Genomic DNA, 15,716 nt, shown 5'->3' on the forward strand with positions numbered 1-15,716 from the left:
GGGCCACAGACCAGACTTGAAACACGCTTGTGCCTTGAGGATTAGCAACGAAGCCATAAATGGCCCAGCTATTAAGTTGGCCTGGCTCCTAACCTTCAATCCCCTTCTCTCTAAAGGTCAAAAACTGATGGATGGTAAGGTGAAAAGCTCTTTCCAGCCTGGGTATAGAAAGGAAGACTCTAAACTCCATTAGACTCAAATTCCTACCAGGGCAAGTAACTTTGTTCATCCCACATATTCACAAAGTATCAATTTACCATTTAATCTACTATGATATCAAATAATCAACCAATGTTTTGGTGATTTTAATATAATTTCCATCACAATTTATAATTGTGATGTGTGCTCATTTTATTTTATAACTATCTGTTGTTGCATTATTCTGTTCATTACTTGTCCTTAAGTCATTTGTACTATTCACTCATATTACCTGATCTGTATGTTGCTTAACTCATGCATATTGTAAACAAATTGTTACTCACTCCTAGTTGTGTTTATTAGAAATTCTATATGAACCAATTAGACAATATATTAAAGTTAGTAGTTCGTAACGTCTAGAAACCAGGAAAGTAATTAAACTGATTAATCAATTGCTCTCAATCTAAGACCAGGAGGTAGAAATAAATAGGAATATGTGATTTTCTTTATTATTTTTTAAATTCCATTTATTACTTCATTTCTTTTTATTTTCTTTATAATTAATTCATTCCTGTATTCATATATTTCTTAAATTCTTTGCCCCAATCGTGAACAGAGGTTATTGAATATGCATGACCTAGGCAGGCCTCGTATCTTCCAAAATATTACTGATAAATTCTACACCCTCAGTTAAGTGGAGAAGTTGTGTTGTTGAGTTGGTAGGAGAAGTTGAGAAGTGAGGAGTGGAGTCTGTCTAGTCGCACAATCTAGCCTGGTCCTAGCTGTGAACTGTGACTGAAACAAAGAAAGGGGGGCTGTGACCCCACCCCCCTCCATTGCACTTCGGCAGAGAAAGTTTTTTCATTCTTTTTTTTCCATTTCACAAACAAGTAAATAACCTCTTTATAAACAGAAAGACTAGGTTGTCTTAGTTTAACATTTTTTATTGTATGTCATTGTTCCTTTTGTTATTATTTTATTAATTTCTTTTCGTTGACCCATCATGGTTCAATCATTTGTCCAGATGTCCCAAACAGTCTGAAGGGGGCTTCCTCAGAGAAAATAACTTTACCCCAGTCCTCTATAGTCCAATGCCTGCAAAATGTGAGTCTGTCCTTGATGTTTTAATGATGAAAATAAATGAAAAAATTAAATAAGCAATTCATGTTTAGTCCAACTTTCTAAAGGTCCTAGTCTTGTCCCGCAGTGTGCATGTGTTCAAGACCCACCCGCAAGAGAACATCCATTAAGGGCAAAGGAGAAGTTTTTTTCTAAGGTGGAGGTGTGATGGGCTGCAGCAGGGGACATCAGGGGGAGGTGGGAGTAGCCATGGCAGTTGAGATGGGTAGAGGCTCATTCTCATGCAATAAGTTTCTGACTCATTGAAACTGCTATCATTTGCTACCCACACACTCTCTTCCTACTTCTCTACTTACTTTTTTCTTTCTTTTCAACTGAGTGCTTCCTGAGTTGGTTTTGCAGCATATGGGATTCACACATTCAGTCATCAAGTAAAGGGTAGAAAACATACTTATCTGCACAAGCATCTGTATTATATGAAATGTACTATTTTAATATCACTTTAACAATATCATTTTTATAGACTGCATTATGTGCTTTTAATGTGCTGCCATAATTTTACTAACATACAAATGATAATGTTAACCCTATTCCACCTGTTTTTCCTGTTTTTTTTTATGTTGTGTGTCCTGCCTTTCTCCAGCTTGTACAGCTGGTTTTTGTTTGATGCTAGTTTGACAGAGACCAGGTATTCCTATGTGTCCTCCAGTGTATCCTCTACTATTTTGGGGTCTTCTGCATGTGCGGGGTTTGTAAAAGACCTTCAGCTACCTTCATCACACTCGCCCTCTGGAGTTGACTAAATTCATCTACTGACTTTTTTACACTTTATATTGAGTCCCCATCTTAATACACCTATGCATAACCCCTCAGAACCAGCCTGATAATTCTTATTCCCATAAACTCTCCAAATAACTGCTGCTAGCCACTATCATCAGTCCTGCTGGCCTCTATCACCACTGTTTAACTTTGTCTCTCATTCCTAATACCAAGATATTCCTAGTCATCCCTTCTTATTTATATTTTGATATTTCTCATTTTTTATTTTTTGTTTTATTTTGTTTTTGTTGTGATGGCCAGTGTTAACCGGAGAAAGATTAATTCCCCAATTGACTCTTGGTCCTTTCAGGGTTTTTTCCTCATAGTCTTAGAGAATTATTCCATGAGTTTGTTACCTTTGGCTTGCTCACTGTGGGCCTGGACTCAGACATCTGTAATGTTGCTTTGTGACCTGTTGTAAAAAGCGCTATAAAAAGAAATTTGACTTGCCACATACCTTTCTCTCATGCATGTGCACTTACATGCACACATACACACACATGTACATGTACGCAGGCATACACACACACATACACATACATACATACATACATACATACATACATACATACACACACACTGTTCCAGACCACTAACAATTTGTCACATCTTTCTTTATTAATTTCTGTAAATGGTTTGAGCTGGTGTGCAGGGTAAATGATCTATACATATTTTCATGTCAGATTGAATCTGATTAAAAGCCTTGTATACATATTCATGTTTGTTTTTGTTCTCTCCATAACAATACAAAAGAAAAGAAAACAAGTTCAAATAGATACAAAGCCTCTACATTCCCCATGTTATGGACATGGTTCTAGCTAATATACTGAAAGTACATCCATAACAACTCTAATAAGGGTGCATAGCATTCTAATTATATATATATATATATATATATATATATATATATATATATATATATATATATATATCCTTTATTAAAAACATATTTTCTGTGCATGTATGCATTTGCATTCCTTAGGAGAGAGTAATATGATATTGCGTTAATATTGTCATTTACCCATTCTAAAGGAGTATAGGTGAACTCTAGATTTTTGCAACAGTAACATTTTACATAAACATAGTACATCATAATTGTAATGTCCTATTGTACTGTGTGCCCTTTTTGAAAAGGACACAATATCCTTGCCCTTCTCCCACCCTGCCTTCAAGCTCCTGATGATCACTCAAATTAACAGGACAAAGATGCTGGACCAGTTCAATCAAGTCTAAACTATATCAGTTACATTTCATTCAGCAATAACTGCTGCCCATTACCCACAACCCAATGTCCATCAAATGACAATACTAATGTGTTTGTATATGGTCATACGTTAAGATTTATCTCTGATAACAATGGCAAAAACATGGAAGAAAATGTATTGGTTAACACAAACCTATGTGAACTATACAAAATGGAGCTGAATAGGAGTGTGTATAGACACAGGGAGCACAATTTTCACTTATCTGGAGAAAATAAGGAGTGGAACCAAAGTAGATTTTAACAAAAAAAGGAATTGAACTATTACCACTTTTCCATTATCCATATACATTCATGATTCAGTTGTTTTGTTTAGATGCAAACATTCATTCATTCATTCATTCATTCATTCATTCATGCATGCATTAATGCAAAAGTGTCACCAATATGTGTGTGTTTAAAACCTTGATTTTCTTCAAAACAAATAAATGCTTGGTGTGAATGTGTAAGCATCAGTGCTACATTTGAATGCTAAGCTGAAGTGCTGAACCTCCCTCTCTGGGTTTCAGAACTCTAGTCTTTATCATATAAAATAAGCCATATGCATAATGCAGCATGAAAAACTCCCTCTCAAGCTCAAAGCTTTAAGACATCGGTATATGTAGTCCGTTCAACGAACTTGACTTGGTATGAAAGTCACATGCTTGCATGCTCTGTGACTCATTTACATGCATGTATATAACTTGAATTGTATAAGTCTTGCTTACAGAAATGCTACTCAAATGTTGGGTAAATAGAATAAATACTGAACATACAATGGCACACACACACACACACACACACACACACACACACACACACTTTACCATGTTTGATATTATTGCTTTGGAAGTCTATGGTTAAATACTTAGACTTTTCTTAGGGTTTGCTTAAAAGTCATTATGCATTAAATAAATACAAAGGAATATAAAGATGGCCGAATGCGCATGTTAACTCTAAAAAAGGCACAAAAAAGTCAGGCAAAATGGCACCACTATGTTGCTCAGCTAGCTGTTGCCACCTAAATTACCTGTTTGTTGTATCATGGAATTTTTAGTATGTCTTTAAATTCTTATCTTCCCTCACTTATGATAGGCAAACTCTTCTTGACATATGGAATGATATGGTGTTTTTAATCCTTTGTACTTTCGGTTGATATTGAAAGGTGTCACTACTCCTGCCTAGACCTACACCAGAGTAGGAAACGCGATAAGTGAGGTGATATTGAAGTTACTGGGTTCAACTTTGTATTCCATGACTACAATTTTGGATGTGATTGTTTCATAACCAAGTGCTCTCTGGAGCCAAGGTGCACTAGTCTCTAACACATTGTCCCAGTTTTTAAATTTGTAACAGAGACTAGGTTTACAGTTGGGGCTTCAAGCCCACTTTCCAATCTCTCCCTAGTAGATGTTATTTTTTTCAGATCACCGAGAGTTTCTGCACGGGGTATAGGACTGGCACCCATCTTTGGCAGTTGCTTTACATGCTGATCAATACCTGTGGAAAAATGCAAGTTCTGAGGTTCGAGTACTCAAGAGTTGAACTGCCAAGACATATGCTCTGTTCTCTTATCTAAGAAATACCAACCCCAGATCACATGGGATTTTTACAGGAATTTTCAGACTTTCTGTCTTTGATCAGTCCTTGTAATGATTATATGCAAATTCTTCTGCTGCCTATTGAAATCAGTGGTCACTGAGTTTCATTTAATTTCAGCTGGTCTGTTTTATACCCCACTCATAAACACTCAACTTGGTGTTATCTTTAGCTTTTCCTGTCTGCAGTGTGGAAGTGCAGTATGTCTGTCTATCTGATCAAAGATCAGTTGTGTTTGGCCATAGATCAATCCTCTATTGCTAGGCTGTTCCAAGATGTATACATATCCTCATCCTCTTTAGGAAATATCAATGCCTCTCTTCCTCCCAAAAAATTAGAGGAGTTAGTCACTATTTAACTCTACTTGCACAGATATGCTTGCATTCACAGCTCCTCTGAGAGTCAGAAGGCAAAAGTTAAAACCCAGCCCTGGTATGCTAATGAATTTTTCACTCTAAGGCAGGAATGCAGAAAAGCAGAGCATGGAAGGACAAACCTCAAGTTTCATATGACATGTCTCTCCATGTACCAACACTCTTTTGAAGTAGATTTTCTTTTTCAGATGCAATCAACAAAAACTACCGAAGCCCAAATGCTCTGTTCAGTACCATTAAACAAAAGTTTTAAATCCATATATTTCTTACTTTGATGCTTCTCCTGAAACTTGTTAGAAGATTTAAAAGTTCTTTGTAGATAACAATTAAGGCCATTAGATCTGCTACTTCACACTGTTTATGACTCTCATGAATCAATTCAGTGCCACTTCCACAGCTAAGTGATATAGTGTCTCAGATGAAGTTGACCACTTCTCCTCTGGATAGTGTCCCTCCACACTTTGTTAAAAAAGTTTTGGATGTTGTTTTAGCTATTATAAATAGTTGGATTTATTGGATTTGTTTTAGCTATTATAAATAGTAGTCTTACTAGCAGCATTGTCCTGTAATGCTTTAAAAAAACTTTGATTCACCCTCTCAATAAAAAGCCAAATCTGGACCAAACACCTTTGAATAATTACAGACCAATCTCCAAATTATAATTTCTATCGAAAGTGAAAATTCTATTTGGACAAGTTTCAGTCAGGTTTCAGGACACACCATAGCTGGCCCTTTTTTTTTTTTTACCACTTTCACTTATGTAGCATCTATGCTATTTAGTCATACTTAACCTCTCCACCACATTTGATACAATTGACTATAACATCCTTTTAGATTGCCTTAATCTTGGGATGGGTATCCAAGGAAAGGCATTAGGTTGATTTTCCTCTTACCTAAAAGATTGTGCATTTGTGGCTCAGAGGGAAAGATTTATTTCTTCTCCAGCTCCCATCACATATGCCATACCTCAAGGCTCAGTCTTGAGTCTAATCCTTTTTCCTTTCATTTTCTTTTTACATTCATTGCCTGGGAACAATTTTCCAGAAATAGGGAATTTCCTATCATTGTTATTCAAACAACATCCAGTTGTACTTGAGACTGAAGCCAGATGAGAACCAATCTCATTAAAACTTTTTGATTTATTAAATCATGTCTAGCTAATAATATCCTCCAGCTAAATGAAAATTAGACACCATAATCATGGGTCCCACTGAGAGCATACAAATCACTGGTAATAACTTGGACCCTTTATCCACATACTTTTCAAACTGTGTAAAAATGTCAGGGTGTTGTTTGACACATCCCTTAAGTTTAACAAAAAAATAGTTATGAAGTGCCGATTTTGAAATAAGTCCTTTCATTTAATGATCTGGAAATAATTTCACATGCTTTTTCCTGCTGTCCTGTCTGCAACTTGTCCAAAATGGAGCTGCAAGACTCCTGACTAGAACAAGGAAAAGAGGGAGAATCTCACCTGTCATGGTTTCTTTGTACTAGCTCCCTATAAAGTTTAGAATTGAGTTTTACATTTTATTGTTTTTATTTAAGACATTACATGGTTTGACCCCACAGTATATCTGTGACAGGAATAGTTTTTACTCATTTGGCAGGTCCCTCTTCTGATAAATTGCTGCTTATGATCTTATACTCTCTCAAAAACAAGGGTGTATTTTCAGTTGCTACCCCAAAGCTGTGAAATAGCCTGCCTGTAGAAGTGAGGTCTATATAAACTGTAGATAGGCTTAAATCCTGCCTTAAATCTTTAATTTTTCTTAGCTTATGGCTGTGTCTAAATTGTCTAATTAAGTTACCAGTTTATTTAACCCTAGGTTATTCACTTTATATTATTTTATTGCCTTGCATTGCATTTTATTTTATTATGTTATTTTATTTTTTGTTACTTTTGTTAATGCTGTGTTTTATTGTTGTATGGGCTGCATTTTTAGCTACTCTATGCTCTAAGTACAATTTTATTTTTAACCTTTTTCTTAACATTAGACCTTATTTATATAGCACTTTGGTCAACTACAGCTGTTTTTAAATGTGCTATCGAAATAAATTTGACTGATGTTATTAAAATGGAAGTCTTTTAGTAGTTTTACTGTAGATTAACAGGTGCGTGTGTGTGTGTGTGTATGTGTGTGTGTGTGTGTGTGTGTGTGTGTGTGTGTTACATATGAAGCCAAAGGAGGACAGACAGTTGTGAGTTCACAGTTCAGGGGTCAGTTTCAAGGTGGACTGTCACAGTGCTTACTTTACATCTACTTGGATGTTATTTTAAAGTCAAAATATTAAAATATTTAAAACTCCCTTTTGAAATTTAAATGTTACTCTGCCTACTGAATATTAGATTGGCAGTAACTCAAAGTATGCACCTGAACCTCACATGTTTCTGCTACAACCTTTCATTGAACAGTAAGGATTGAAAGAATAATGCCCAGGAAATAAACAATGCCCAGGCCCCAGGGCAGGCCCCTAGAGGATAATGGAAAGCTGTAAGAAATCAGCATGCATTGCTACATCAGTCTCTGGAGTCAGTCCAACACTGAAGTGCAGTAAACAGAAACTGAGCTGTGGATATGAATGGTTATATGGAAAGAAAGAGAGAAAAGAGAGTTATGGCGATAGGAGAAAGGAGATTCAGAAATATGAAAGAGAGATATGGAATGCCACAGATCAGGTTTGAGGACAGACAGCATGTGTCCTCCAGCAGTGCTCTAGGACATTGTGTCACACTGGCACATACAGACTGACAGAGCTGCACAAGAGCTACACAATTGTCAGCTGAACAACCATTCGTACGATATTCCCACAACATAGGGGTGATCCTTTTGATTCTTACTAGGTAGTACAAAAATAAAACATGTTGGACAATTCAAAGGAACACAAGCACTTTTCACAAAAGGGAACTAAAAAAGTCCTGGAAACAGACACGCATACCCCCCACCACACACACAGACATTCACAAGCAGGAGAGCACGGCGGTATTCTCATTCCTACACTGAACAGCCCTCAACATCACGAGAGAAAAATGTTCAGTGCCAAGCCAGAAGCAAGTACACATGCGTTAAGATACGGACACATTCACACGAACACACGTTAACATAACATAGAGTGCATATAAGCCTATCACATATAATAACACAATAAAGGGCCCATGTAAATGAAACAGTGATGGGCTCAGCATAGGCTACGCTGCTTTGTGTTGTGACAATCTCTTGGAAGAAATAAAAGGATTTTTTTGGACTGTGTTGTTCTGAAACAGACCTATTTCAGTTCGACTCCTTTTTGGGATAAAGGTCCATATGTTTTGCCTCTACCCAATCCTGTGATGGCCCTAATACCATTTCAGTTTATAGGTTATGACAGCTCAAAGGTCATAGGTCATGCACCAGCAGTCAATCATGCATTTACAGTTGACAGGAAGCACTTTTGTTGGTTTTTTTTCTCTTAAACTTTTGTACAAAAAGATCATGCCCTAAGCTAATTGTACATTTTTTGAATTGTTAAAAATGTTATAAAACTACAAGTAGATGTCCTCCGTTTCTTCAGCATGGCTCCATGGTTACTGTTGGGTGAGTGTGGGGGTGGGTGTGTAGAGGTGGTTGGGACATGTCATTCTCTTTAATTTACTGCTTTTACTCCTATCTTCCCACGTGTCATCCATCCCTCATTTTGCTTGGGGTTTGGGTGAAGGATGATCTGACAGTGGATGTCTGACCTGGAGAATAGCAGAGGAAAAGGTTGCATGTATAAAAAGAAGCATTTCACCTTAAAACCCTGCCCCAAGCCTACCCTTCAGCCTGGCTATGATATACAGAAGTAGCGATGCCTGCTTCTGAGTTTGTGCTCGCCTATAGTGTATATCTGCTAGCCAGCTGTAACGTGTGGATCCTGCTCTGCTGTCCCATACCTTCAGGACAGTGTATGTTAGGTTCAGTGCTTTACTCGCCGCAGACTGGCGTGCTTTATGGCCTGCGTGCCTCTCTTCACATCCTTGCCCAGCTGCAGTGGAGGAGGGGGAGGAGGGGAGACATAGACACAGGGAGGCTGACACACCCCCTCCAGAACGAATGAGGAGCTTCTGATGTGTCAGCTAAGACAGTAACAAAGTGAGACACCCACCTTGGTCACAACATTGCCATGGCCACCGGCAAACTGCTCCTGTCGCAGATGGTCACTGCTGAAGTGGACTGGATCGTCTCTCTGGAAAAAGGGACAGCAAGGTGTTATGTATCTCATTGGTGAGCAGCTCAGCATTGAAATTCACCACTGTGTGGAGAGGACAGGCTCTTTGCCTAAACTGGACAGGCTAGGGGACACACCTGACCCTTCTGTCTGTCCTGGTCCCACACCTGTAATTGCCCCTTCTGGTGGGAGAATCCCAGCTTTTAATCAAGGGCCTGAGAGCTCAGAAGTCTCCCACAAAGGAACTCTGACTGGCCCATGTCACATACCAGCCTCAGCAGCGTTTCCTGGGACATGTACGCCTGGCTCTGCTCATGCCCAGATACCGCCACACCCTCCATGGCCTGCCTGCCTTTAGTCAGCGACCGGCTGGGCAAGGAATCTGAAAAGGCCTCCATCCCCTGGATGAATGGCTGAAAAGCCCCGCTGCCTAGCCTAAGATACAAGTTGGGGGAACATACACCCACACATATACATAGGTAGAGTTTGAGTTTTGAGTTTGTGTATGTGGTAAGGACAGCAACAAGGGAGAATAGGCTGGCTGAGTTCCTTACCTGTCTCCATTGTGCTCAAAAGCTTGGGTCAGCCCAGTCCTATCACACAGCTGAGCATAGAGCTTCTGTCCTGTAAGCACAGAAAACTTTTCCTCTGAGCTCGCATCCACTCTAGCCCCTTCTCCACCTCCTCTAGCTACAGCCGTCACACTGCTGCCTGCCGCCGCCTCCGCCCTCCTGCCCTCCGACCTCTGACCTCCAACCTGCCCATTGTAGTTGGCCTTGGGGACAGCACCAGCAGCACAGACCCTTTCACTGATGCTGGGTGCCGGGTCGTGTTGCATATCCTCTTCATCCAGTTCCTCCTCCTCTTCTTCCTCCTCCAGCTCCATGATTGAGCCACTGGCACCACTGGCACCGCTGCTGGGCCGGCCCAGGCTGCTGCAGGGCAGGCTCAGTGTGTTGGCCTCTGAGTCATCGGCGTGGCTGCTGCCCTCCAGAGACGAGTCCTCTACTGTCACCAGGGATGGGCTCACCCCGACTGGCCACACCTGCATGTCCGACATCTCCATCATAGCGTCCTCCTCGTTGGTGGCGATTGGTGCACACTCCAGGCCTGGCACCTCCTGCCAATAGGGCTCGATACCCAGAGGTGAAGGTAGGCCATACTGCATGGTAGCCGGTGAGAGCAGCTCCTCCTGAACCCTCCCGTAACCTGGGAAATGGCCAGACAAAAGAGGCAATGCTAACACCATGCAGACAAAAAGTAGCAGGGTGGGGTTAGGGGAAGGCTTGGGGCAGGGTGGAGGTTTTTGGACTTTTTGTGCTTTTTGTGCTTGGTACAGACATTGCCAGGTAATACATATGTGCATGTGGGGCTGAGGAAAAGCTGAGGCTCTGGTATCAAGGCATCTACTAGAATCCTGCAGGCTAACAGTGAAGGGTTATGGACATGTGTCATATGTTACATAACATTTGTTAATTATTAGTGATTTCATGTTGCAAAGCAATTTCTTCTGGAAATGCACTTTTCTAATTTTTCTTTTTATTGTTATTATTATGATTTTTACCCATTAAAACATCTAGCAGTTTTGGAAATGTCAACATAGAACTAACTCCAGAATATTTGGGAACTGCCCAAATATAATTGCCAAAATGTCAACTGTCAACTATAACTCTCACAATGGACATCTCTCACACAGACTACACAGTACTAACACTTTAATAACAATGTACTTACACACTGCACACAAACATGCATACACATCAAGCCATGTACATTTTCTCTCTGTCTCTCTCTCTCTCTCTCTCTCTCTCTCTCTCTCTCTCTCTCACAGACACACACACACACACACACACACAATCTCACTCTCTCTCTCTCTCTCTCTCTCTCTCTCTCTCACTCTCTCTCTCTCTCTCTCTCTTTCACACTCAAACACATGTACACTAACACACACACTCTTTCACACTAATACTCATTCTCATACTCACGCATCCCCCCCCCCCCACACACACTCATTCACTTACACAAACTAATACAAAGCATCAACACAGAAATACACACCATAGCAACCACTTGGAACAGTATATCAACACCTTCAACACCTATCAACAAACATAGATACCATAGTAACCACTTAGTAAAAACCTAGCTAAAGACTAGCAACCACATGCGATCCCTTAGCAAAAACAAGCGATACCATAACAACTTGTACCATTCCAGCCACCTGTAACTCCATAGCAACCACTTAATAACAACCTAACAATGATATTGCAACTACCATGAACTCCAAAGCAACCACTTAGCAATGGCATAACAATCACCTGGGATATTATAGCAACCACCCAGCAAAACCATAGCAAACACCAGTAACACTATAGCAATAACTATAGCAACTATCAATGGTGTAACAGCCATCCTGTATACCACAAACACCAAGCAAATCCATAGCCACCACCTGGGTGCCATGCTATACATTTTTGTCAGGAAATGCACTTTTCATAGGCATTCCCAAAAATGATGTTTTAAAAGCATATTGTCCAATAATTGTTTAGTTTTGCTTCACTGAAAACAAAGCATATTCTGAGTGTCATTGAACCTTAGAGATTCAGAATGTTATTGGGTTTAATTGGGTCATGATTTCACTAGTTTATATGAGAAAAAAAAAATTGCAGATTGGATTATGAACAATTTCTAATGTAGAATATTGATTTCAAATAAGAAAATAATGTAAATACAATATTCCATATTTAAGGGGTGAACTTTTTTCACAACATTTTAGAGGAGGCCAAGAATCCCATGTAGTGTCAGAGCAGTCGCCTCTAGAATGGAAGGGGTGAGAAAGTATATGAGGAGAAAAAGAAGAAGCGTTTAAAGATGAGGATGAGAAGAATTAAATGCTTGGATGAGACCTTCACTGTGCCTCCTGACATGAGAACATACAGGAGAGCATGAAGCAGTGTACACTCTGAGACACAACCATCTATGAGAACACACAGGTGAGAATGAAGCAGTGAGACACAACCATCTATGTTCACCCTATATATTCAACAAGCACGACACTCATTAGACCACTTGATATATGGGGTGAATGCATAAATGTTCTGAGATGCAGCAAAATTCTCTCAGACACATTAATATTTGTTATTATGTACAAACACACCCACAAACACACAACATGGGCTTATAAACACCTTAGAACAAAAGAACACACAAAGAACAAACAATTAGCTTTAGCTGATAAAAATGTTAACATTAACTGAATCTCTTATTTCCTTCCTTTCTCTCGCCCCTCCCACACACACATTACACACATATACAGATAAGGGCTGCATCCACAGGTGACAATATGTGTAAGTATCAGTACTCAATCTCAGTGCCCAATCAGAATGTATTACCACAGGAAAGGTAGTACAGGAAAAGGGATGGCCTTGGTTTAATTTGCCTTTCTTTCACAAGAGGTAAACACTGATCTTATGAATGCAGCCCAGGTATTTGTTATGTACCCTGATTTTGAAAATACACACATAAAAGTGCAGACTGTACACACCACAGCAATGAATGCTTCTGCAACAACACATGGTTACAGAGACATTTTAGAGCATTATGTATTCTAAAGTGAATAAACGGCATCACAGGAATTTCATCAGAACATTTACCAGTTGTTAAAACAGTTATTATACAGGAATTGATAGGTTTGAACACACTGGAAACAATAAGTTAAATATATATAGAGAAGGCTTCATACAAGGAAAGCATGCCATGCATATTTTACACAGGTTTGTTATTATAGGTTAAAAACAACAAAAAGGAAATGACATTTTTATCCCCTACAATATATTTCTTTCCATCAAGACAGATAATAACACAGCAAGTATCATGCACATGCACACCGACTCTGCAGTATGTCACAGGAGACGAGAAAGTGCCCACAACCAAAACACACGACCAAGAGAGAAAAGCAAAAACTAAGATGAGAGACAGGATGAGGCCCACAGGGGCTCAACATGAAGTTGTTATGAGGTCAGAGGTCGAAGAGGAAAGCTGTGACGAGGAATAGTAGGGCGGCCGGGCTGCAGGTGACATGTCAGTAGAAACAATGAGAAAGAGAACGAGAGAGAGGGGCAAATACAGGAATAACTTTGGAGATCTTTTGTATGCTCTTTAGAGAGGATGCTTTTTTGGGGGGGGGTTAGTGGTTTTTGCATATGCATGTCTACACAGTCCTCTCTGTTCCTCACATATCCAAATGCATTGAAAGGAAATATTCCATGTGTTAAATGATGTCTACCTTATGGACATAAAAAACCTGGTGGTAGGATATTTGTAATATTTTACATTTCTTGGAACTATGTACCATAGAAGTAGTCAGCAGTGTTGCTTAAATTGGGGGGGGGGGGTGTTGGGGGTTGCTGAGTATTCTGACCATACTAGGAAATATTCCTACACTCTCATTCTTTCTATACAGGATTTTGTTATTTCCTCTTTTGTGCTTCAGTATCTGCAATTTTGGTCATTTAGATATGAAGTAGGATAGTGGACCACTGGTTGCCAGATCAGAGTACCTGGTGTAAGCCCTGCTGCTGGGGTTCTCACAGAGATGACCTCAAAGTGCTGTCCATTCTTACCATTAATGACACTGGGTAGCATGCAGGCCCCTTCCTCTTCAGGCTCAGACATTGCCTGACCCTCCAGACACTTAACAATGTCTGAGCGGTCAATATTCTTCAGTGCCACACACAGGTTCTCCACTGTGTTGAAAAAAAACAAGGAGATTATATCCATAATAAAATAAAAATAATAATAAATATTATTATTAATGCATATGATAATTAGAATACAATATTAAAATATATATTTTAATGTATTGTTAGAAAAATTGTGTGTTTCATGGCACCTGGAGTTATGAAAGCAGAAAGGAAAACTGAGAAACCTCAAATGGAGACATTGATTAAGCAATGTAGAGAGAAGGAATTTAATTGGAGATGCTTACTTTGGGCCCTATTACCCTCTCGGCTGGCCCACAGGTTGAGGAGAGCTGAGCTCTGGTCCAAGAGGGAGTTCGGATACTCCACTCGTATCCTGTTAATGTCATCAACACAGAACTGCAGCTCTCTGGCCAGTTCTGCAAAGGCACACAGTCAACAGCAAATAGTACAAACCCTTAGCGTCTGTAAAGACTGAAATATTATAAGACATTTCAGGTAATGTGTGTGCCCTGAGTGAGAAATGTCAGTGTGAGTGCCTGAAGTGTGTGAGGCATGCCTTCCCTCTCAGCTGTAGTAGCCCCCTCCTTACAGGACACACACACACACACACACACACACACACACACACGCGCGCGCGCATGCACACGTGCACACACAGATAGTTCATACCAGTCCAACTTAGGCCCAGCTGCTCAGTGATCACTGTCATCTTCAGCTCTTTCCTCTTCATGGCATTCACGGTGACTGAGAAGACAAGCCGCATATGGGACCTTCATTATTCCAAACTATTCTGTGAATCTGTAGTATTCTGTGTATGTTCTTCATTTTATTAATTTTACATAGAAACAACATGTAATAACGATGTAATTACTTGTGAGCTGAGCAATGACTGAGCAATGTCGCAAAAATTCTTATTTCATGTTTTAAATGATTAACATGAGAATATAATGTCTTAAGCATAGTTGTTCATATTGCATAAAATGCATACTAAGTTAATAACTTTTATTGTACACACACACACACACACACACACACACACACACACACACACACTCACATAGGTGAGCAGAATCACATAAAATGCAGACAGTGCCTAAGCAGGATTAGTGATTCTAATGATGCAAACTCTGAGTTACATGAGTAATGTGGATGGATTCCAAAAAACAGATATGTTATAACAGATCTCAATCCATCCAAAATGATGTGGGGTCAGACAGAATTAAATGATTAGATAGTGTTTGCTGCTATAACTGTAGTGCTAATCTATACTTACCAAATTGTGGCCAATACCTGCCATGTACAAACAATCTCTGCTGTCTTCATCTGCTTCAAACATACTGAAGGCTGCTATAATACAGTGTGGCAGATAAAGCACCCCTTAACCTACCTAGAGCTCACACACCTTCATCTCCTCCTCTCCTTCCCACTTCAGCACCTGGACAGCAGAGAAGCTAGCAGCCCTGTTCTCACTGGCGCTCATTCTTAGTGCCATGCTAATAGGATCTGCACTATAACCATATCAGATACAGAAGCATGCACTCCATTACTGCTCATTCCCTCTGGTGATGCAGGGAT

General features: G+C 39.6%; 1 protein-coding gene and 1 long non-coding RNA gene across 6 annotated transcripts in view; one reads left to right on the forward strand and one right to left on the reverse strand.

Annotated features, from left to right (window-relative positions):
- The window catches only part of LOC145658939 (uncharacterized), a 41,245-nt gene that overhangs the window by 2,360 nt on the left and 23,169 nt on the right, over positions 1-15,716 (forward strand). The window contains exon 3 of the long non-coding RNA XR_014124828.1: positions 10,319-10,590. This is a non-coding gene — a long non-coding RNA (uncharacterized LOC145658939). The remainder of the gene's footprint in view (positions 1-10,318; positions 10,591-15,716) is intronic.
- Positions 2,637-15,716, reverse strand: part of ank1b (ankyrin 1, erythrocytic b) — a 107,837-nt gene continuing 94,757 nt past the window's right edge. For 3 of the 5 annotated variants that reach the window (XM_035527016.2, XM_081718935.1, XM_081718933.1), the window contains 8 exons: positions 14,811-14,885; positions 14,426-14,557; positions 14,061-14,183; positions 9,993-10,647; positions 9,708-9,873; positions 9,376-9,456; positions 9,164-9,255; positions 2,637-8,971 (listed from right to left, as the gene is read on the reverse strand). In XM_035527016.2, the coding sequence (XP_035382909.1) occupies positions 9,187-9,255; positions 9,376-9,456; positions 9,708-9,873; positions 9,993-10,647; positions 14,061-14,183; positions 14,426-14,557; positions 14,811-14,885 (1,301 nt within the window). In that variant the 3' untranslated portion in view covers positions 2,637-8,971; positions 9,164-9,186. The remainder of the gene's footprint in view (positions 8,972-9,163; positions 9,256-9,375; positions 9,457-9,707; positions 9,874-9,992; positions 10,648-14,060; positions 14,184-14,425; positions 14,558-14,810; positions 14,886-15,716) is intronic. The other 2 variants (XM_035527017.2, XM_081718934.1) reach the window with 2 other exon arrangements.

This window comes from Electrophorus electricus, chromosome 8, assembly GCF_041902795.1.
Source record: "Electrophorus electricus isolate QZ-2024a chromosome 8, ASM4190279v1, whole genome shotgun sequence".
NCBI classification, from domain to species: domain Eukaryota; kingdom Metazoa; phylum Chordata; class Actinopteri; order Gymnotiformes; family Gymnotidae; genus Electrophorus; species Electrophorus electricus.